The sequence below is a fragment of the Neopsephotus bourkii genome, unplaced genomic scaffold (genome assembly GCF_033783945.1).
Source record: "Neopsephotus bourkii isolate Nb327-2 ecotype Australia unplaced genomic scaffold, CSIRO-AGI_Nbou_v1 NB_1292, whole genome shotgun sequence".
Classification (NCBI taxonomy): domain Eukaryota; kingdom Metazoa; phylum Chordata; class Aves; order Psittaciformes; family Psittacidae; genus Neopsephotus; species Neopsephotus bourkii.
This window is the reverse complement of record NW_026901776.1, coordinates 5,787,599-5,810,584: the sequence shown is the minus strand read 5'-3', so window position 1 is coordinate 5,810,584 and position 22,986 is coordinate 5,787,599. Positions and strand designations below refer to the sequence as shown.

At 44.0% G+C, this 22,986-nt stretch overlaps 1 protein-coding gene across 1 annotated transcript; it reads right to left on the bottom strand.

Moving 5' to 3' along the window:
- Positions 1–10,598: 10,598 nt before the first annotated feature.
- Positions 10,599–22,238, bottom strand: SULT6B1 (sulfotransferase family 6B member 1). Its single transcript, XM_061365833.1, is given in 7 exon segments — positions 10,599–11,078; positions 11,931–12,087; positions 12,356–12,450; positions 13,077–13,203; positions 14,197–14,285; positions 14,530–14,646; positions 21,483–22,238. Coding segments are annotated over 7 exon segments (912 nt in total). The 5' UTR covers positions 21,679–22,238; the 3' UTR covers positions 10,599–10,947.
- Positions 22,239–22,986: the final 748 nt, after the last annotated feature.

Below are 22,986 nucleotides of genomic sequence, written 5' to 3'. Positions count from 1 at the left end.
AATAGGATATTACAAGGAACAAGAGGCATTCCTTGGCAACAAACCCATGGCCACCTTCTTGTTGTGGAAAGCCATCAATGGAGCAGGAGCAGCAGGGACCACCTCCATCCTGAGCCTGCCAGAACAGCTGCAGCCCTGTGGGACAAAGGAGCCCAGAGCAAAGGTGAGAGAAGAAAAGGCAATCTCAGCTTTACGGAGTGCCCATAGTCTGTGTGAAAATCTCCTGGAGGACTTCGAGGTTCACCCATCTTAGAACCAAACATTTATCTGGAGGTAATACTTCATCAGCATTTGAGATCAAGGAGAGTGTTGGATGAAGGATGAATGAGACCGTAACTAATGAACTTAACCCAAGCAGGCCCAAAATACAAACACCTTTACTATGCAGGGAGAACTCCCATGTGATCTACAGAGACATTAAACTAAGCCTGTTCTCATATGCTTTTCTGAATAGGGGTTGTTTTAAACAAGTGCTTTTTCTTAAAGCAGGGGCTTAAGCAGTAGAGAAATTAACAGAAGAATTTATCAGGAAAAAGTAAAAATCAGTTACTTTTGACTCAAAATGAACACTGGGAGCAAACTAGGTTCAAAGTACATCTTGCTATGCAAACAGAACTAGAATTTGTAGTGGAAGGTGCTAATTCTTAGCACCAGTATTTCAACACCAACCTAAAATCTCCCTACAACTAAAATGCTGTCAAATTTAGTTAGCAGTAAAACCAGAAAAAAAAAATCAGTAAACTCAGTGCTGGAGGTAGACTGTTATTTAGCTGGTCAATAAACAGCAAGTACAGCAGTTTCAGACTTTGCTTGGGGAATAGCAGGGCTGATAATGAGACATTTACAAGACTAATAATCCTGCACAAATTGTTTCTTAATGTACTTTCATGCAAAAATAACAGTAACTACATGAGTACATAGATATGCCATGAATACATATGCAGAGTCTTGGAACAACATGCAGCTTAGGGTGAGAGGAAGTCTTCTGTGGTATGAATAAACTGGATATAAAATGTTTACACCCTTTTTTGCTATATTTGTAACTCACAGCTACCAACACCTCCCATTTTGTTCTCTTACCTGCTGTCTCCCTTTCCTCCTTTCTATCTTGCTACTCCCTTTAAGTATTCTTTCTGAAGCAGCTGGCTTACAGTGATTAACAAATCCTTGACAACTGCAGGTTGCAGCATTTAGGCTCACTTTTTCAGTGGGCCTTCCCTAGAGAATCAGAGGTGAGTGGGGCTTGTGCTGTTAAATACAGTCCCTGGAAACAACAGTGGGAACAAAAAGACACTTTAGAAGCTGAGAATTGTGACAGCAATGTTCCCAGGGCTGTTACATGCCAAGATTTCCATGCATTGCTGTCGCATCTTAGAGCTCTTTAATCAGTTCTCTCCAGAAGAGCTGCAGAGACAGCACAGGCTAATTACAACACTGCAAGCTAAAGATTACCCACTCAATCTCCTTCTACATACCAGTGGCAAAGTGCCATCAAAAGCAAACAAACCATCTCTTTTCCTATATTTTCTGTGCCACTTTAGGTGTGTCCAAGCTGACACAGAGCATGTGTGACAAGGGAGCAGTAAAGACATCCTGTGATGTCTTACACATGCCAGAATGGGTATCTTTAGACAAGAGTTAGGATACAGCATGAGCAAGTCACACTAGAGGTTGAAAACTATAGAGGACAGTTGGATAAGAAGGTACAAGCAGAACAGTGGTTGTACAGAATTTTAGTAACCCTCAGCTACCTTTTCCCACCACGGATCTGCCAGAAACTTTTCTTTTTCAAACTGCTCCAACCTCTCTTCCTCACCATTTATTTCTCAGCAGTCCTGTTGCTTGTCCTGAGAAATACGGAGGTGATGGGGAGAAGGTACTGCTCTCATATCCAGTGAGTGCAGGACAGACAAGCAGAGGAGTTTGCCCAGATGAATGTTACTCTGAGAGCAGACATTTCCATTTGACCTGAGGATCATTCTGTTTTCATGCCCATATGTCTATGTATTTTCATTCTCCCATGTCTAAACCTGCCAGAATCAGCAGATGGACATTCCCCAGCCTCCCTGAGGACCTCCGACCTCACGTGCCTGCCTGACATGCACCCATAGGATTGCTCTCCACACTGGGCACAGCACCAGCAGCCATTTCCGTTCAAGCAATACTGCACATTCAGCAATTAATGTACCATTGCAGAATACAGGAGACCAGTAATTTCCTTCCCTCCTCAAGTTTCAGACCCTCCACTATCCACCAATAGCATATACACTGCTTCAGTCAATGTCATGTTCCCTCTGTCTTGCCTGATTATTTTGATTGTTTTAAGCTAAATTCAAAAGGAGAGTGGCAGAAGTCCCCTTATGTATCACAGGAGTCTACAACTTGGCACTTTGATTCTATCTGGGATCTGTAGGTTTGATCCCTCCAGCTGCAGAAGGAATTAAACTTAGGAATATGATCTCACCATAAGATCATCCCAAAAAGACAAGAAAGGCACACTGGCATCATCACGTGTGGGAAGAGGGAGGCAGGGAAGAGGAGGAATCAATGTCTGACCTCAGGGCACTAAGACTTCAAAATCTCCTGGGGATCTACCTGAAGGAACCCCAGCTGATATTCTAGTAAAAGCAGTACAAAGAACAAATGAGAAGTCCAGTATGTTCCTTGTATCCTGTAGCCACTGACAGTACTAGATGCTGATGGCTTCATTCCCAGGACTACTGCCTTGAGAGCAGAAGTGACAAAATTAACTAAAATTAAAGAGACTTCACTGTCCCTCAGGATTTCCCCTGTAATTCTGCATCGCTTTTCTGTACCAGTGTGAAAATAATTTGTGCTTTTTGTTTTTACTCTGCACAGAGAAACGAGTTATCACAATGCAAACAGTGTAATCTACGGGCAGGATCATGCCATGTTTTGCTGAAGGGCATTTTGATAGGTCTTTTCATACATTACTTTTGACTGAACCAGGTAATCAAACAGATAGAACAAAACTAATAGTTACTGACTAAACCAGCCCATCAGCAACCCAACTGTGTTCCCATGGCATAACACAAGAGCACAGTATGAATTCCCTTCTCTTCCCCTCAATAGAAAGGGACTTGGAGCATTTTCCAGTACCCAGGTGAGAGCAATCACGGTCAAACTCATCCCCAACAGACTGATGCCAATGCCATGACAGCAGCAGTTTCTAAGGAGAGCATTTACCCAAGACCAGAATGTGGCACTGCTCTTCTATTTAATTTCAGGTAACATCTATAGGCCAAATAAGCAAAAAATAAAGTGTTGGGTTTTTTTTCTGTAACAATCCCCACTATCCAGCTACACTCTTCAAAAGTAAATATAGTTCTAAACTTTCTCTCCATCCCCAAATTTGCTACTAATTAGGGAATTAATTGTACGATATTCTGATGCAAAAAACTTTTTAGGATAAACCAGAAAAAGATGGCTACAAAGACATCAAGCACATATCCCCCTGTAAAATGGTTCACTCACATTTAAGGGGCCAAAATACCAAATTAATTTTATTGAATATATGGCCAATTATTCGCAGCATTAGATTAATGCAATTTAAATTATAATGGATTTCTTCAAAAGGGGGCTGCTGTAGTAATTACATAAGGCATTCTAAACAGGAAACAAAGCCAACTGCAAATTTCAGATGTTGTTTTATGCAAATACTGTAGCTGTAGTGTTCTGAAGAATTCCATTGTGAGCTGAATTGTCCATTTCCAATGCTATGAATAATTGCTTACCCATTTGTTTGTAATAACCTATAATTTATGTGCCATTTCTTTTGTCCTCCTAAATGGTATGAAGCCATTTAGAGAAACCACCTACATGACAACTTACCAATTATCTGACAAAACCTTGTAATGCTTTGGATTAGCTACTCACATAATTAAATGCCAACTAACTATTATGTTCATATAAGTTAGCAAAAGTCTGTGAACCCCAACAATACAATATTTAATTCTAAACAACTACTTCTAAAAGGAAGTAATTTATACATAATCACCCCAGAACACAACCAAATTTATACTCACTTAAAAACATTAGTGAGTGCCTATATCAATATTTAAATATTTAAATAACAGCCACCATTTTCCAGACCATCCCCAAAATCAGTTCATTCTCCGCTTTACTCTTTCAGTGCACTGATCCACTTATGCATGTGCCAAGAAGTACGCCCATGAGCAGCCCCAAGGCACCACATGTGTACCCCCCGTGTTCACTTCGAGATATACAGACATTCCATTTGCCCACTGGGCCACAGCTCAGAGCTGGCAAACTGGATTACTCAAGCCTGTTGTACCCATGCTGCAAGACTTGGCTTTCCTCTTGGTCACACAGCTGAGCACCAGTGTTGCTCAGAGAGGCTGCACTTGCGTTCTCAGCCAGCACAGGCCTGAGTCCCACCATGTTCGGCAGCAGTGGGGAATACAGTGCCATATCCCTACCACCTGGGCAGTGAGGCAGCCCACCGTTGCCAGCGGCATAGCAGAAGCACATGACCACACAAAAAACTTTAAATGTGTTTCTATTCAGGCTTCTTTCTTCTCTTTAAACTCACCAAAAACTTGCTGTAGCATCCCAGTAGCTCCCACGCCGAGGTCACCATGTCTGGGGCCTGCCTCAGGGGATGGCAGCATGGCTGTCAGGTGCAGCGGTTACCTGAAGGGAAGAGACTTGCTGCCAAAGTTACATGGGCAAGTTACAGAGGCAGCAAGCAGGACTTAGTCCTAGAAGCCTCTAAAAGTATCTTAAAACAGGGCTTCATATACATCATTGTATAAGTGTAAGCATAATCTGGGGGCTGGTAGGCAGGGGGAGCTCAGTTTGCCTGAAGGGATCTCAGCCTAACTTTTTGTTTCTTTAGCTTCAATTTTTCTGTATTTATGTTCATTCTTTTGCAATGAGATGCTGCATTTGGTTTGAGTTCCCTCTTTTTCCAATTGCACTGCTCCTTAGCCAATTAACATGATTTGCCATATTGACTCCTTTGATGCACTTTCCTTGCATCAGCATCCACCTCTGTTTCTGTGCTTCTGAAAGGCTGCAGCACTGCTGTATCTGAGCTAATGCTGTCTTGTTTTTCCTTTTACCCTCAGTGATTTTGACTTAACTTTAGACTTTCAACAGCTTTCCTTGTGAAATTTCTGTTACTGTTATTCTGGAGAGTCTGACATGCTGGCGAAGAATTTTGTATTTACAGCAGTTTATCATGATACTTATTCTACTTTATTACATAGTTGTCTCTGATATTAATGTATTTTTCATCTCTTTCTGTGTCCTCAGGCTTTCAGTACAGAACTCATTTGTTGACAAAGCACTTGTATGGCCCTATATCGTAAACCATTCCAAGCACTGGCAGTAAAAAATGCAACACGGGAGAGCCCTAGAGGGCTTGTCCTCTACGGCATGGAAACTTTGCAATCAGCCACGTATAAAATACACACTATGTCTCTTGTGCTTCAGATTGCTTATTTAAAACGGCAACAGGCAGGGCCAGACAAAGGGGCCAGAGAGGCATAAAATGGCCTGCAAAGGCAATTAAAGTGCCACAAAGACATTCACCTTTGATAACCTCAGAGGATTGTTTATTGCCGTGTTTACTCCTCCATCACGAATACTGTGCTCCAGGGTACAACAACAGGAGGCCTGAGCAAACCCCAGCACTCGAACACATCTGTTGTTGGACACCCCTGAGGGTCTCCAGCACATGCACACTTCCCACCAGCATCCCTGAGCAAGGGTCTTTCCCAAGGCTTTTCTCTCCAAATTATGATCTCCAGCCGTATGGGAACACACTCATCAAACCTCATCGGCTTCAGAGCCGCTCTCCTTTCCAGGGTTGCTTGTTTTGTGTGTTGCCGTTCCTCCACATGCTCCCACACCATGTTTGCTCCCTCTGGTAAGACCACAGCCAGGCTTTACTGCTAGAAAATCCTCAGGAGGCCAGGATTTAGAGCACAGAGGGGACCACGTTTACCACTATGCAACCACTGCTTGCCCCAGGCCTGCTGGCACACAAGGTCTGTCAGTCACCAGGACGGGAACTGACTCCCCACTGCATTTGCCTCTGAGAGTGAACCGTATTTTTCAGACACAAGAGGACAGCTCCTTTCACCTTTAAAAGTAGTGCAGCACATGCAGGGGAGACGACTCTTGGCAGGAGAGCCCCAGGCCACTGAGCTGTGGCAGCCATGGAAGACCCTGCTTTTCTACTGCTCCTGAGGTGAGATAAGAGTGGTTTTTCCTCCACAACCTCCCCTCAGCGTGGCGAGGGCCCTGGGCCCATGTCTGACATGACGCTGTCACCTGATTTCGGAGGGACTGAGGTACAGGGAACCCCAGCCTCCACCGCTGCTCCTTGTCCTACTCCAGTTAACATCCCATCCTCCTGGGACAGGGCCATCCTGTTTAACGGGAAGACTGTTTAATGGCACCTTGGCAGAAACCATGCTCCAGCTCACGCAGGCACGGGCAGACTGGCTCCCAGGGTCCCCCTCACCCACTGGCATGAAGTCTCACCACCTCCATGCATGAAGTTCCTCTTTATATTCCCTCAGCACCACAACATTAAGGTAACTTTTCTCCAGTGATGCACAAGTGCCTGACCATGCCTCTGGTACCACAGCAGCAAGAAAGGTGGTCATTCAGATGCAAGTGAAAACAAACATAGTGGCTTGTCAGGAGAAAAAAAGAAGAAAGAAACAGAAAGAAGAAAAATAAACAGTTTTTTAAATAAATAACAGTCGGGGAAAAAGATTCCATGTAATTTGGGAAAAACAGGGTGGATTGTGCTGGGAGACTGGAAAAGAAATGAAAACTGTAGTCAGCATAAATACTAGCCCAAGGAATGAAAGAGACCTGCTCACTCATGTGCAGAAGTTATTCCAATCACTCTTCTATGCCTGCAGAAGAGAAATGAAGAAGAGGGAAGATCAGAAGGTTTCTGGGTTTGCTTGGTGTTGGGTTGTTTGGTTTTTCTTATTTTGGGCGACATATGTCTAATGCCTAAGATTATATTGTATTTTTTTTTTCCTCTGTAATCTACATTGCCTATGGATAGATCAGAAATACACAGTAATGAACCTATGACTCATTTTCCTGCTAGGGGAACACTAATGAGTGTTCTAGTAATGAAAAGCAAATTCACTGGCTTGTAAAATGCGAAACAGCAAGGAACTCACTGGAGACCCCCCAAGCATATGCCAATAAACTTCCATTATTCACAAGTACAGAGGCCTCCCAAGACAGCAGTTCCCCAGCCTCCTTTTACTTCCTGACTGCTCCTGACTGCCTCACATTTTGAGCAAAGACTTTCTATCTTCCTCAAGCCTCCAAAGTTTTTTGCAGAAGCAAATTGATCCTATGAAAAACTCTCAACTCAGATGCAAACTGAATCGTTTAGCAGCTAACACTTCCTATTATCTGATCTACAAGTGTCACAAAGTGTGATAGCAATACGGGACAATTGTATCCATGACTATAAACATATGAACATCAATAACATTTTACCAGAGTGCTCTAGCAATGCACTCAGCCACAGCACTGATACAGTATGCTCTCATTTATAATGCTGTTGTTCTCTGTTTCTCCTGACAATATTATTGTGCAGAACGAACACTGACCAGTCTCATTTCAACACTTCCAGTGTACATTGCCAAGCTCTGCAGTGTGTTCAGAGTAAAAAGGGAGTGCTAATCCCTACCAAAAGTGATCATTCAGCCAAAATTCAGAACAAAGTGTGAGGATTTTAACAAATAAAACACAACATTAGAATATGAGTCCAGGCATCTGCTGCCATAGAATTATTTCAGTGACTGTATTTCATGTCCCCCTTCATTATAAATCCATTTTGCATCCATTCTAACAGCCGTGCTACCTTCAGAAAAAAAAATCATTTGATATTCCTGTGGATGTCGTATGTGCCCTGCACTTTTACAGCTATTCTATTGTAATTCAACATTATCTTTCCAATTAAGGTACTGCAATATTAAATGCTTGCATTTTGTAAATGAGAAAATTGAGCTCAGTTCTGGCTGCTTTGATCCCATTTTAGTTTTATTATAATTCAGAACAGAATTCTCTTCCTTTTTGGTTGGGTTATTGACACCCTGAACACACACAAGGGAGCCATCTCTTGCATACGAAAGATACGTTTATGCTTCTCTTTTCGAGAAGACCTCCAATTTATCTTTTTCAATATGATTTTAATATACTTTCCTGCCTTATGATTATTACTGAACCACCCATAAGGGAAATAGATGTGACAGAAGTACTAATAGAGCAACAATTACCAGTTACGATAAATGCAGACAACCTAAAATACCTACATCTAATGAAAAATGGTAAGTGTGAAGCAGATCACAAATACAGAAAAAATAAAAACAAGACTATGGTCAGGGAGTGAAAAAAACTCTTCTTTAGAAGCGGAATGATCCAACATATTCCTTAAATGTTGTGTGCAAAAATTTCATTTAAAGTTTTACTGCTGATTACCATAATGAAGAGTATAAAAGCAAAAATACATACAAAGTATATAAAATATAGAAATGGAAAATATATATCCAAAATTGTTCCCTGTATGGACGGATGAAATAATTTATGAGTGGTGATTTTCCACAATGAGTTTTTCTGTTGGGTCTGAATCTTCTGTTTAGTTTGTCTGCAGTCATGGTGGGCTACTGGATTTGACCTTAAATGCCACCATCTCAAAGCACTTCACAGGTTTTTTTCATCCGGCATGGCTGAAGTGCTTGAGAAAGCTACACATCCTGTCTCTGGTGACATTAGTCTAGCTGCTTTCCCTGTTAACCCCCCCATCACCACCATTTTTAACATAACCAAAAGTACAACACACAGAAAGCTGCAAAAAAAGAATCAGTCACCCCTCACACTCACTAGTCTTACACACTTAATACTTGTCATTTGCTGGCAATTACTGAGTATGTGCTCAGAAGAATGTGCAGATCAAACTAAAGGAATTTAATGATGTCACCTATAAAATGTTCTCTGAGATAGCTAAACCACCTCAGACAGCTTAAATAACCTTGCTGGTCAAAAGGTGTAAAAATCTTAAGAGTAGCCTGTTTAGCATCTTGAGATAGGATTTCCTCTTGAACTGCCCTGGAATACTTCATCATAATCTTAAACTGAGAAATACAGTGGTTTAAGTGGACAGGCTGGCTATCACTAATCTATCAGTAATTCAGGCAACCTACTTTCACAGGAAGTAACGTTTCTGTTTCAACATCATCCTCAAACAAAGCCTTTTGAACATCCTTTTATTAATTGCTTAGCTATGATATTGACCTACTGCTGCAGCAAGGTACAGCTGAGGCAAATTGACAAGGAATGCTGCTGTTTTTTATAGTGCATACATATGTAAAGCTTACAGGGAACCTCAGATTTGATTGAGATAGCTTAAGTGACCTGAAAATTCCATTTGTTTGGTATTAACCCACTTCATTCTGATATGGTTTGGGTTTGTTTGTTCTGTTTTGTTCTTCAATCCTCACTGGTACCCCATTTCTGGTGTTCTTATTTTAAATGGCTATTATTACAGCTGTTAATCTTGAAAGCAAATTCACATCTGCCTTGATCCTTTTCTACAAAATTACAAGACATTCCTAACTATGCACTGAAGTTAACCTGTGGTTTTCCAGTCAAATCAGAGTAGAATAATGAGAAATAAATGAGAAATAAAACTAAATCTTAAAAACTCCTTCCCCTCACCCCTTCCTTCTTTCCAGACTGAACTTTACTCCCAAGTTTCTCTGTTTCTACCCAGCAGCAGTGCATGGGGATGGGCAATGGGGGTTCTGGTCAGTTCATCATATATTGTCTCTGCCGTGCCTCCCTCCTGAGGGCAAGGCACCTCACACTCTTCCCCTGCTTCAGTGTAGGGTACCTTCCACAGAAGACAGTCCTCCGCCAACTTCTTCAACCTGGGTCCTTCCCACAGGCTGCAGTTCTTCACAAACTACTCCAGCATGGGTCCCTTACATGGGGTGCAGTCTTTCAGGAACAGATTGTTCCAGTGTGGGTCCCTTCCATGCAGCCTTTCAGGAACAGACTACTCCACCGTGTGTCCCCTACAGGGTCACAAATCCTGCAGCAAACCTGCTCCAGTGAGAGCTCCTCTATCCCACAGGTCAGGAGTCCCAACAATCAAGTGGACAAAACCTGGTGTTCTCAACATGTTTTCAATTTCCCACGAGTAACCCTGTGTTGAGGTGAAGCAACAAAGCAAGCCACCACCAGGAGGGGGACTCCAACCTCCATGAGCAAGTTCTACCCAAGGCAATTCCTTCAGCTGCTCAGGATGAGATCTCACACCATCAAAGGAAAAAAATACATTATTGCCAAAAGGGGAAGAAAATTTCCACCGAGTTCCTTTACTTTTTTGGCACAGTCATCAGCACACAGAAAGTAGCAAAAGACACAACTATAACATGACCTTTTGAAATTTCATTTTATACTTTGAACCTCATAAATTAACATTGTAAATTAATACTTTGAACGTAGAAATTAAGAATTAAAATTATGACACTTTATGATTGCTTTAAAAAAATCTCTTGGAAAATCACTTCCAATGTACCAAATATATTTCCAGTGATTTCAGTAGGTTTAACTACTGCATATATATATTCCACATAGGATTCTACCAGGTAACATAACATTAATTATTACCTAAAAATCAGTGTTAAAAACCAAGTGAGGCCAAAAAACTACAGATCATTTAAGAAAAGCCAGTGAAGTCAATGATACTAACTGCACAAGCAAAGGTTGCTTGAGTAAGTTAAGCCAGCAGAAACAGGTTTGCAAACGGCATGCATTTTCAATTTTTTTTTAATCAGATATTGTCCTGGTTTCTGTTTATTTCATAAAAGTGAATAAAAAGCAGCCTGAACATGAGGTTTTTTCCATAAAGGAGGTTCAGCCCTTGCAGTATACATCATATTTTAACTTTGCTCCCAGATTAGTTCCTTCTAAGCACACTTTGAATTTGGCATCCATTTCCTGGTTCTGAGCTTCAGTGAAAAGATTTTTCCAGTCTCCAACAACACCTGTTATATAAAGAAAAGTAAAATATTACCCTTGACTGTAAGTACAAAGGAGTATGATTTAAAACATACAGGGTTATCTTATTTTTTTTTCTGCAAGAAAAATGACCTCTGACCCAAGAAAGAAACTCCTATGTTTTCCTTCTGCTTGGTGTCCTCAATAGAATGTGAACATAAAGTGAACATAGGAAGCTACCGGTCTGCCTTCATAGCTTTGGCATGTACCTTACACAGCTGCAGAAGACTGGAAGATGACCAGCAGTTGTGAAAACAATACAGAAAGTTCAGAGATATGGCTTTTAACAGCAAGAGCTTTGTGCGCTCCCCTAAGGTACAGTTTATATTGAATCTAGATTTTGGAGAGCCCACAGTCTGAGGTTGTCTGAGTCTACAGCCCTCGCTTGATCCATGGGCAAAAGACACAGGTCAGTCTGTGCAGTGTCTGGATTCCACGTGCTGACTGAGGCTCCTAGGCAATGACACAGGCTATTTAGAAGAAAAATCAGCAGAGGCATCCTGCAGACCCAATGCCAGGCCATCCCCAGCACTCACAGAAACCAAATTAAAGGTCTTCTTTCTTTTAATAGATGCTTACTGCATACCACGACTGAAGGTGTCCTACATGTAGGGCACTTCTGCTTATCATATTATATACTGCTTTAATGAATGGTACTGGCCCTTGTGAAGAAATCAAGAGACAGTGTCCTGAAGCACAACCAAGTGTTTCTTAAAGAACTCCCAACCTTGAAAACTGTATGTAAAGATTAACCATCTACCGACCCAAACTCCTGTCTGCTCAAGATTCAGTACTACCATTCACCAGCATTCACCCTGACAATATACAAACAAATTTGCCTTTGCGGAAAATAAATGAGCCAACAGCACCATGAATCTCCTGAGCTTTATCCTTCACTGCCTGGAAAGTGGCCCTACCTGCAATGGACTGGATCTGCTCTGCCGCTGGGGAGAATCCAAAGAACTCAGCTATCTGTTTTACACTGGCAGTCAGGTTCTAAAAGCAATACAGTGAAAAGAAAACATGGAATATGCTTACTCTAATAAAGGAGTTACTCACTTGGGATGTGCATTGCTATCATCTGTTAACAATACATTTTCCTTCCCCATGTTTTCTGCATTACACTGGAGCTCAGCTCCAGTCTCTCAATTTGATTTTTGCCTTTCAGAAATGCAGGTTTCTGAAATTTTCCTGTTAATTTCAGCAAATTTCAAGTAATGGGCTCGGATGTGCTTTGCCTGTCAGTTCATAGCAACTGTTTTACCTCTTTGAGGTCTTCATATATTACAATCATAGTATTCTCATCCTCAATGTGTTTATTCCAGGTGACTGTATGACCAAAACAGGATCCCCAGATGACTGTAAAGAAGAAAATAAAAGCATCAGCGTGATATTCTTTTCTTACTGGGTACTTATTTCTCATCCACGCAAAGGAACAGAACAGCCTGCTCTTTCTGTGCTACCATACAATAGAATGACAGAGGCTTCCTCTGGACTTTTTATAGGTAAACAGTTTCCACACAGAAATATGAATTTAACTAAGTGCTTCCCCTCTGTTATTTATTGCCATTTAAACATCTCTTAAAAGCCAAAGCCACACATCGGTCTAAACCTAAAACTTGGGTTACTAATGAGGTGTTTGGCCTCATGTTCAGCACTAAAGTCATCAAACTGTCATTTTATTAACACTTCAGATCTTTAGCATTTCCTTCATCACTAAGTGGCAGAATGTTGACCCAATGCTATTGCCCACCTGCCATGCAACTCCCTCACCCTTGCTTGGAAGAGCAAAATACCCAGAAGCAAAGAATCTTTTGGACATTCTCCCCATTCTGGCATTCAGCTGCCTCCTTTATCATGACATATGGCCATCAGTAAACTAATTATGACACAGCTGTTTTCCCAAAGGCCCCGTTTAGTTGTTTTTAATTTTATTCTATTTTTCCTGATGCTTCTTCAGCTACATTCAGTAACTGCAACAATACCTTTCCCATTCATGAACTCTGAGAAGAACTCATCCCAAGAGCAGTAACTGGGGATGCCTAGCACATTGTTGTGGAAATGGAAAAATGAAACAGCTGTATCTTTAGGGTTTCGAAACAACACTAGTATCTGGAGTGGGAAAAAGAAGCCAACAAGTTTAGATCACTTATTTCCCATGGCAACCAAAATGAGAATATAACCAAACATTCTGCAATCAATAACATACTGGGGGCTACAAAATATTTTATTAGTTAAGGCATGGAGAACAAACTTACAGCATGAACACAATAAAGACCTTCTTACAACTTCCAAGATTTGCTTATGTCATGAAGCAACTGTAGAAAGAAGCAACTGGGAAAACTAATACTGTGATTGAATACTATCCCATAAGATTTGGGATAAGTTGTAAGCAACCATTTGCCAACCCTCTGCTAGGAAAATCTCTGTTCGACTCTCCTTGAGGAAACTGCAGCTGTTACAAACATCTCCCATTTTTCAAAGCATGGCAATAACGTTCTTGAAATCCTAAGAGACTGTAATCCTCAGAGAAGCATGAACACTTCTGAAAACACCTTATACATATTTAAATTTTTTGCTATACACATTATATTTTTTCCTGTCTCTTACAGGACAGTGAAATACCAGTAAAACATAGAACAAATCCTCATCCCTTAACCAGCTGTTTCCTTCATCTGTGATACATCTTGTGAGTGCTATGTATCCTGCACTGATCAGTGACCAAGTATCAGAAATAATGAAGTTTTAACAGTGTGACTCTTTGCAAGGAGACAGACAATATCCCAGAGATACTGCTGCCACACTGATTCCCACTATGTCTGTGCATAGAAGAGTAATTTAAAAAAGGAAAGCGTGACACTACAGCCATTTCTGAGCACTGCAACAACCTCTAGATCTGTTCTTATTTATGTCAACTACAGCAGCCCTAAAGCTACTATAAATCACAGCTAGCCTAGGCATCGTAAGACTCCCATTGTCTCCAAGCTGCTTTTCCCCACTGCGACCTGCTTGGGTGCAAGAAAAGGATGTGGTCCCAAAATCACTTTTGCACGCTGGCACTGTCAGAGAGATGAGGCTTGCTCTTGGTAAAAGGAAAAAGCCCACCTTGGCTTTGTTCTTGAAAACAGACTTGGGGAGGCAGTCGTAATTCAGATGTGTTGCCAAAATCCTTGGAGATGGAATCTGCTTCATCTCTTTAGAAGTAAACAGAACCATAAGTGAGAACAGGTTTATTAAATGGGTGCAGCAATGATTTGTGAGAGTCGCTTGTGTGAAACAGCCCCTAATCAAAAGACATTAGTCATCCCAGATTATCGTTTTTTCCCTCTCAGGAGAAATATCTTTACTTGCTGCATGACTTCATTTTAATAACTTTTCTGCGGGGGTGCAGGAGAGAGAAAACGACAGACTTTAAGTAGTTCAATAGCTTCTTTTCACTAACCTGGTATTTACCTGGATCTCCACATTCAATAAATGGTAGTTCTGTGCTCACAGTTTTACTCTGGATAGTTGTAAATATCAAATCACTTAAAATCTCGATGAGCCAGTTCACACCTGCACTAAGAAACCCAGAGAACAAAATGAAACATAGCAGAAGTTTATATAAAATCCCAGAGCCTTCTCATTACATGACTAATTCAGCATAATAGACAGTCATCAGATGACAAATAGCATTGAAGTTCTCAAATGATTATAAATAAAATAATGCCTTTCATTAATGGGATCCTCAGCAGCTTCTTAACTGTGACCAAGGGCTCACTTGTAACTGGTATGTGGTATGAGGGCAAAACTGGGTCAACAATGCACTTAACATCATTTTACTATATTCATTAAACAGTGCCAGGCAATAACAGGAGCTTTCCTGTCTTTTGCAGAAGCACCTGGGAAGGTTCTAGATAGGAGAGGGAAGGAGCGAGCAAGCAGCTTCACTCATTTTGCCAAGGGCAGCACCTGCCTCTCTCTACTGCCCTAGGTCAAGGACAGAATACAGTCACCTATTCAATATCACTGCTAGCACTTGTCCTCTGTGCCTATTGCTGTCTCTATAAAGTGCACGCCAGAACAAGTGCTAGAAGAGCTGTTACCCACTGGACACCTGCATTCTCCCCACCTCTGACCCTTTGGAAGAGATCTTGCAGCAAAGCCTCCCCCCCATACCAGATCCTCTTCCAGTGTGAGCTTGTGGCCAGCTCCTGGAGCTGTGCCATGGTGCCTGCTTTCCCGAGGTTTCCAGGAATCACATTTGCTCCTCTGATACTCTGCCGATTGCCGGCAGGACAAAGCAAGGGAACAGTGTGTTCACCTTGGCCCACAGCACCACTCCCTGCATCCTTGTGGGGAGGTGCTTTGGAAGGCTTCCCACCAGGCCCACAGAGATGGAGCTGCAGAGCTGCCGCCTCCTGCATGCTAAAACTCACAGTATCACGGTATGTTAGAGATTGGAAGGGACCTCAAAAGATCATCTAGTCCAATCCCCCTGCCGGAGCAGGAACACCTAGATAAGGTTACACAGGAACGTGTCCAGTTTGCACCCATTGCCCCTTGTCCTATCATTGTTTGCCACTGAGAAGAGCCTGGCTCCATCCTCGTGACACTCCCCCTTTATATATTTATATGCACTAATAAGGTCACCCCTCAATCTCCTCTTCTCCAAACTATAGAGACCCAGCTCCCTCAGTCTTTCCTCATAAGGGAGATGCTCCACTCCCTTAATCATCTTAGTTGCCCTGCGCTGGACTCTCTCCAGCAGGTCCTTGTCCTTCTTGAACTGAGGGGCCCAGAACTGGACACAATATTCCAGATGCGGTCTCACCAGGGCAGAGTAGAGGGGAAGGAGGACCTCTCTCGACCTACTAACCACCCCCCTTCTAATACAACCCAGGATGCCATTGGCCTTCTTGGCCACAAGGGCACAGTGTCGGCTCATGGTCATCCTGTCGTCCACCAGGACCCCCAGGTCCCTCTCCCCTACACTGCTCTCTAAGAGGTCGTTCCCCAATCTATACTGGAACCTGGGGTTGTTCCTGCCCAGATGCAGGACTCTACACTTTCCCTTGTTATATTTCATTAAGTTACTCCCTGCCCAACTCTCCAGCCTGTCCAGGTCTCTCTGGATGGCAGCACAGCCTTCTGGTGTGTCGGCCCCTCCTCCCAGCTTAGTGTCATCAGCAAACTTGCTGATAGTACACTCAATTCCCTCATCTAAATCATTGATGAATATATTAAATAATACTGGTCCCAGTACCGACCCTTGAGGCACTCCACTAGATACAGGCCTCCAACTAGACTCCGCCCCATAGACTACAACTCTCTGGCTTCTCTCCTTCAGCCAGTTCACAGTCCACCTCACTACCCGATCATCCAGACCACACTTCCTCAATTTAACTGTGAGGATGCTGTGGGAGACCGTGTCATTTGCTGAAGTCAAGGTAGACCACATCCACCGCTCTGCCATCATCCATCCACCGTGTTATTTCCTCATAAAAGGCTATGAGATTGGTCAAGCATGACTTCCCCTTGGTGAAGCCATGTTGACTGCCCCTCATAACCCTCTTATCCTTGATATGCCTTAGGATGACGCCAAGGATAAGGTGTTCCATCACTTTCCCAGGAATGGAGGTGAGGCTGACTGGTCTATAGTTACCCAGGTCCTCCTTCTTGCCCTTTTTGAAGACAGGAGTGACATTTGCTTTCCTCCAGTCCTCAGGCACCTCTCCTGTTTCCCAAGACTTGGTAAAGATGATGGAGAGCGGTCTAGCAATGACCTCAGCCAGTTCCCTCAGCACCCGCGGGTGCATCCCATCTGGACCCATGGATTTATGGATGTCCAGATTGCTCAACTGGTCTCTAACCCATTCCTCATCGACTAAGGCAGACCGCTCCGTTGACCTATCTTCATCCGGGGTCTCAGCGGTACAGGGCTCTTCAGGACTGCCTCCGGCAGAGTAGACAGAGACAAAGAAGTCATTCAGTAACTCTGCCATCTCTGTATCTTCTGTCACCAGGGCACCCGTCCCGTTCATCAGCGGGCCTACATTGCCTCTGGTGTTAGTTTTATCTGCCATGTATTTGAAAAAGCTCTTTCTGATGTCCTTGACCCTTCTCGCCAGCTTTAATTCCAAGGAGGCCTTAGTCATCCTAGCTGCTTTCCTACATCCTCTAGCAGCAGCCTTATATTCTTCCCAAGTGGCCAGCCCTTCCTTCCATGACCTGTAAACTCTTCTCTTCCACTTCAGCATACCCAGCAATTCCCTATTTAGCCACGCAGGTCTCCTGACCCTCTTCCTTGACTTCCTACATGTCGGGATGCTCTGATCTTGAGCTCGGAAAAAGCAGTCCTTGAACGTCAACCAACTATCTTGGGCCCCTTTCCCTTCAAGCAGCCTTGCCCATGGGATTTCCCCTAGCAATTGCTTGAAGAGGCCAAAGTTTGCCCTGCTAAAGTCCAGGGTTGCAATTCTACTTGCTATTCTACTGGCCCTACCACACAAGATCTTGAATTCCACCATCTCGTGGTCGCTGCAACCAAGGCAGCCCTCAACCTTCACTGCTTCGATCAGACCCTCCTTGTTAGTGAGGATGAGATCCAGCAGCGCTCCTCTCCTGGTTGGCTCATCCACCATTTGCATGAGGAAGTTATCATCCATACACTGGAGGAACCTCCTGGACTGCGGCTGGGTTGCCGAGTAGTCCTTCCAGCAAACATCAGGGAAGTTAAAATCCCCCACGACGACCACGGCCTGTGACTGTGAGGCTGCTCTCAGCTGCCTATAGAAGGCCTCATCAACTTCCTCACCCTGATCTGGTGGCCTGTAACAGGCCCCCACAACAGTATCGCCCCTGCCAGCCTGTCCCTTAATTCTCACCCACAGACTCTCAACTCGCTCATCATCTGTCCCCGGACAGAACTCAACGCATTGTAGCTGCTCTCGCACATAAAGAGCAACCCCACCACCCCGCCTGGCTGGCCTGTCTTTCCTGAAAAGGACATAGCCCTCCATGACTATATTCCAGTCATGTGAGCTGTCCCACCACGTCTCTGTAATTGCCACCAGGTCATAATCTCCTGACTTAACACAGGTTTCTAGCTCCTCCTGCTTATTTCCCATGCTGCGCGCATTGGTGTACAGACATTTCAGGGAGCGAGCCGAGCACACCGATTTCACCCTAGGATTACAGGAGGCCTCCCAGTCATCATCAATTCCGGAGCGCTGTCCCACTGAGGCAAGCCCAGCTACAACCCCATCCCCCTTCGAATCTAGTTTAAAGCTCTCCAAATGAGCCCTGCTAATTCGTGCCCCAGCATCCTTTTGCCTCTGTGCGATAAACCTTTCCCACATGCCAATGTCCAGACTGGTGCCCTATAAAACCAGCCGTTATCAAAGAATCCAAAGCCCTGCCTGCAGCACCAGCCTCGAAGCCAATCGTTTATGGACTGAATTTTCCCATTCAGTCCCACATCATCAACAGAAGATGGAAGGAGCGAAGAGAAGATCACCTGAGCCCCAGAGTCTTTCACCATCCGCCCCAAGGCCCTGTAGTCTTTCTTCATCTCCCTCAGAGTGCGGGAAGCAAGTTCCCCTTCACCCGTCTGGAAGACCAGCAGCGGGTAGTAGTCTGTCGGGCACACCAGGTTGGGGAGCACCCTGGTGATATCCCTGATCCGGGCTCCAGGCAGACTACACACTTCCCTATGATGAGGGTCAACTCTGCATATCGGGCCCTCTGTTCCTTTCAGAATGGAATCACCTACTACAATGACCCTTCTTTCTTTCTTATCAGAGGCAGTCTTGAGGTGTGAAGTCGACCGCCTTTTCCTATGTGGCCTTGTAGGCGGGCCTTGCACCACATCCTCACCTACCTCTCCTTCAAGATCCAGGGCCTCAAACCTATTACGGAGGGACACCTGGGGAAGCAGGGCAGGAAGGGAGGAGGGCTGCCCACGATGCCGAACCGGAACTCGCTTCCAACCCTCATCAACTTTTTGGTCCCCTACCTCCGGGCGACAGCTACAGGGCAGGGGCTGTCTCAGGCCATCCCCCTCTGTCTGAGAGGGCAGGGGGTCCATCCCCTTTTGGGGGGTATCTCCCTGGAGCCGTTCCAACTGGCCAGCCAGGGAGTTACTCCACCAGTCGATCTCCCTTTCACACTCCCTGATGCTCCTCAGCATCTCAACCTCCTCCTTAAGTTTAGCCACCAAGCTAAGCAGATCTTCCACCTGCTCACACCTCACACAGGTGGAATGCTGTCCTCCCTCCCCCGGCAGTAGCAGGCTCTGGCACTCCCTGCATCCAGAGACCTGAACAGCCACAGTTAGGGTCGGGGTCTGTATCTGAGTTGCTACAGCCCTCTTACTGCTAGCTCTCTTTCTGGAGGCGACCATATTGGTCAGCAAAACGACCTCCCTGTTCTTCCCTGGGCCTGGTGCGCAGCGACACCGCTGCCCTCTCAAAGGCTCTTTCAAGTCAAGGGGCGGGGGGTGGTCGCCGTCACCGTGGGAACACCCCCCGCCACGTCAGCCGCTCTCTCACAAGGGCTGCTGGGACTTCGGGAATCAGGAAATGTCGGGAAATGTCGGGAATCGCGATGCCTCTGCGCTATCCCCTCTGATTTTCCTAATCTCGGTAGAACCTCGCGGTCTCTGTAGTGTGCCGGCTGCGGCTCTAGCTGGGCTAGCTCCAATCAGCTGACTGAATGAAAAGTCCCCTGTGAACACAGCTGCCAGAGACACTAGCAAGGAACACACAATGTTCAGCTTTAACTTCATGCTTTCAGTGGAAAGTTATTCCCAGAACAGAGTAACTTCCACCCCATGCTACACAAAGTGCCTCAGGATGCTTGAATGGAAGCAGCTGGTATGTCAGTATAGTACAGTAATGTTTATACAATGTGTACACATCGCACAATGTCTTAGAATATTATATTTATATACCACCCAATCATAAGACACTGTATGATTCTATGATTTATATCATTCTCCCATTTATACACAGATCAGAGCCAAAAGCATTAAGAGTTCCTAATCCATGTCCTCATCTGCCCAATATTAATTGCATGTGCACAAATTTTAACAAAAACCTTCAGTTGATACAGCTAAAATCCCTAGTCTCTAAACCTACTGGCTTAAACCATGACACTGACCTACCATAAACTGCCCAGTATTAGCAGTGTGAGATCTTTATCTACTGATCCTTTTCCCAAAGCAGGAGAGGTTTACTGAGTTACTAAACCTCAGAAGCAATCAGCATCACAGCTCCATGTCTGAACTCTTCCAAACTCGGATGAGAAATCAAAGCTAAGCTTTGACAGTGACTTTTTAGGCCTTTGTAGTGTCCAGAAAAACGCTGGACCCAAACCCAAAGGAATTATGGGATCCTTAAAATAAAGATGCACATTTAATATTTTGTACTAGCTCTCTTTTGTATTTTCCCTCTCTTTCTGTTGGTTCGGTATTCTGTCTCCCAGCTGCTATAAATTCAGCCTAAACATTACAAGCATGCTCTCTACAACCCTAAACATACGAAAGTCTCTTTCCAGATCAGAACTCACTAGCCAACATGGATTCTGTGTGAATGAGACCTTGATCTAGGACTTCCTGGTTAGAGACCAACTTGAATGCATCCACCACCATGTTCATGAAATGAAATCCTTCTCTGGACCCACATTTTCTCCAACAACCTTCTTCAACAACCCAAGAAGCTTCTGCTTCTTAGGTTTTAAATAAGAAACATACTCGTGGGAGAGGATTTCCTAGATTAGCAAAACCCATCTGTTTGTCGTAAGCAACTATGTCACACTTGACATTTACTAAAACTGGTCAAAATCAAGTAGTGGGTTGTTTGGGTTTTTTTCACTGCTCCTGTTGCACCTTTCCTCCTTTCTGCAAGCCTCTGACTCAATACCATTTTGCAGTCACAAAACAAAACACAAAAAACAATGCTGATACTGAATAATGCCAAGAAACAGCTTATGATTTTGCAAGCAAAGGTGTTGTCCTGACACCTTCTACGCATTAAAAAGTCTAATGCATAACTTTATTGCTTTTGAACACTACGCTAAATTACATTACTAACAAGCTTTCCAGAAAACACTTTAACATACTGGCAAAGTTGTCTTGTGTCACTGCTATATATATAAAAAATATACTTTAGTCCTACTTCTTCAGTCGAAACAGTTTCAAAACTTCCTTCCAGACATAAACCGTATAAAAAAGCAGTACGACAGCCTGCTTGAGTAACATAAGGCTGGACAAAACCCTGCTGCCTCCAGCTGCAGTAGCAATGCCCAATGTCCTCACACAATATAAACCCACATTCAGTTGGTTTTCCTTCTTATTGTGTCAGCTCATTAGTTACAGTATCGTAGCTCACAGAAAGCAATTTATAACTTACCACATTTGGGGTAGGACACCAGCACCATATCATCTCTTCTAGCTTCCAGGTCATCCAGAGCTTGGAACATTTCTGCACTGCACACTGTGACAGGATACGGGGTCCCCTGGTAGGAGAACAGCAGATCCTTCAAGGTAAGTCCTTCACACTTTGCCAACACTTATCTTGCCAACAAAGATTGTTTATCCTCAGCCATGTTTGCCACCTGTGGGGTGTGAAACTGTCAGTCTAATGCAGTAAGGGCCTTTAACTAGACATTATTAAGGGGTGAATCAGAAATCCTTCTACGCTCCCCTAAATTTGATATGTTTCTTTCTCTCCTCCCTTCCCTCCTTTCTGGAAATGGAACCTCAGTTGATCCTGTCCACTGACAATCTACAGAGAAGGAATTATTTTAGCAAGAAATCCCACTGAGAGCAAGTAATTCTTGCAAGCTCAGCCACCGGGGAAACAGAATTGGATAATTAATCACCCTGTGGGAATGAACAGCAAAATATTAGATCTAATCTTCCATAACATTAATGGGAATAAATAGCATCTCACTAAGAAAAGAAAATCCCTATTAAGAAAAATCCCAAGAGGTTTTATTTCTGCAATAAAGCCAGCCCCACTCTATGAGTCAACAGAAATAGATAGTGAATGACATAAAACACCGAAATCAAAACTACAGAACAGGAAGAACACTACTGGCAAGGAAAGGATGCTGCCATTCTTGTTTCTAAATACTCCTATATGGAAGCTAGTCTGCACTAACACCCTTTTTCACATCAAAAAGACAAATACTGAGGTAGAATTATAGAACCATAGAATGGTTGGGGTTCCAAAGGACCTTAAGATCCTCTAGTTCTAATCCACGGGCAGGGACACCTCCCACTAGACCATGTCACCCAAGGCTCTGTCCAACCTGGCCTTGAACACCACCAGGGATGGAGCATTCACAACTTCAGTGGGCAACCCATTCCAGTGCCTCACCACCCTTACAGTAAAGAACTTCTTCCTTATGTCCAATCTAAACTTCCTCTGTTTAAGTTTGAACCTGTTACTCCTTCTCCTGTCACTACGGTTTCTGATGATCTTGCATGGCACAGTTTTTGTCAACATCCCCATGGAAGAACTAGGATCCCTTTTCAACAGCTGTGAACCTTATGTACCTAACTGTGTAGTCCCCTAGCAGGAAACAGACAGATCAGTGCTGACACCCAGGAGGCACAGCACTGCTCCTCCACCAGCTGAAGCAGCAGGAACACAGCACTGGTCAGTGGGCCTGCTCCCTTGCTTACTGGGGGGCACCTGCTCATAACCCTCAGCATGGTACAAGAAGACCTGCCCCGGCCTCTTCACTGTGGCAGCACACATGCCAACAGCTCCCAGCTGAAAGAGAGGGCAGGACAGTGGGTGTCCCTGGGCAGCAGAAACAGGCAGTGCCACATCGGAACAGCTGCCCGCAGCCAGAGGTGACCAGCGAGGGTCACGGACTGCCACCAGCACACACCACCACCACCAC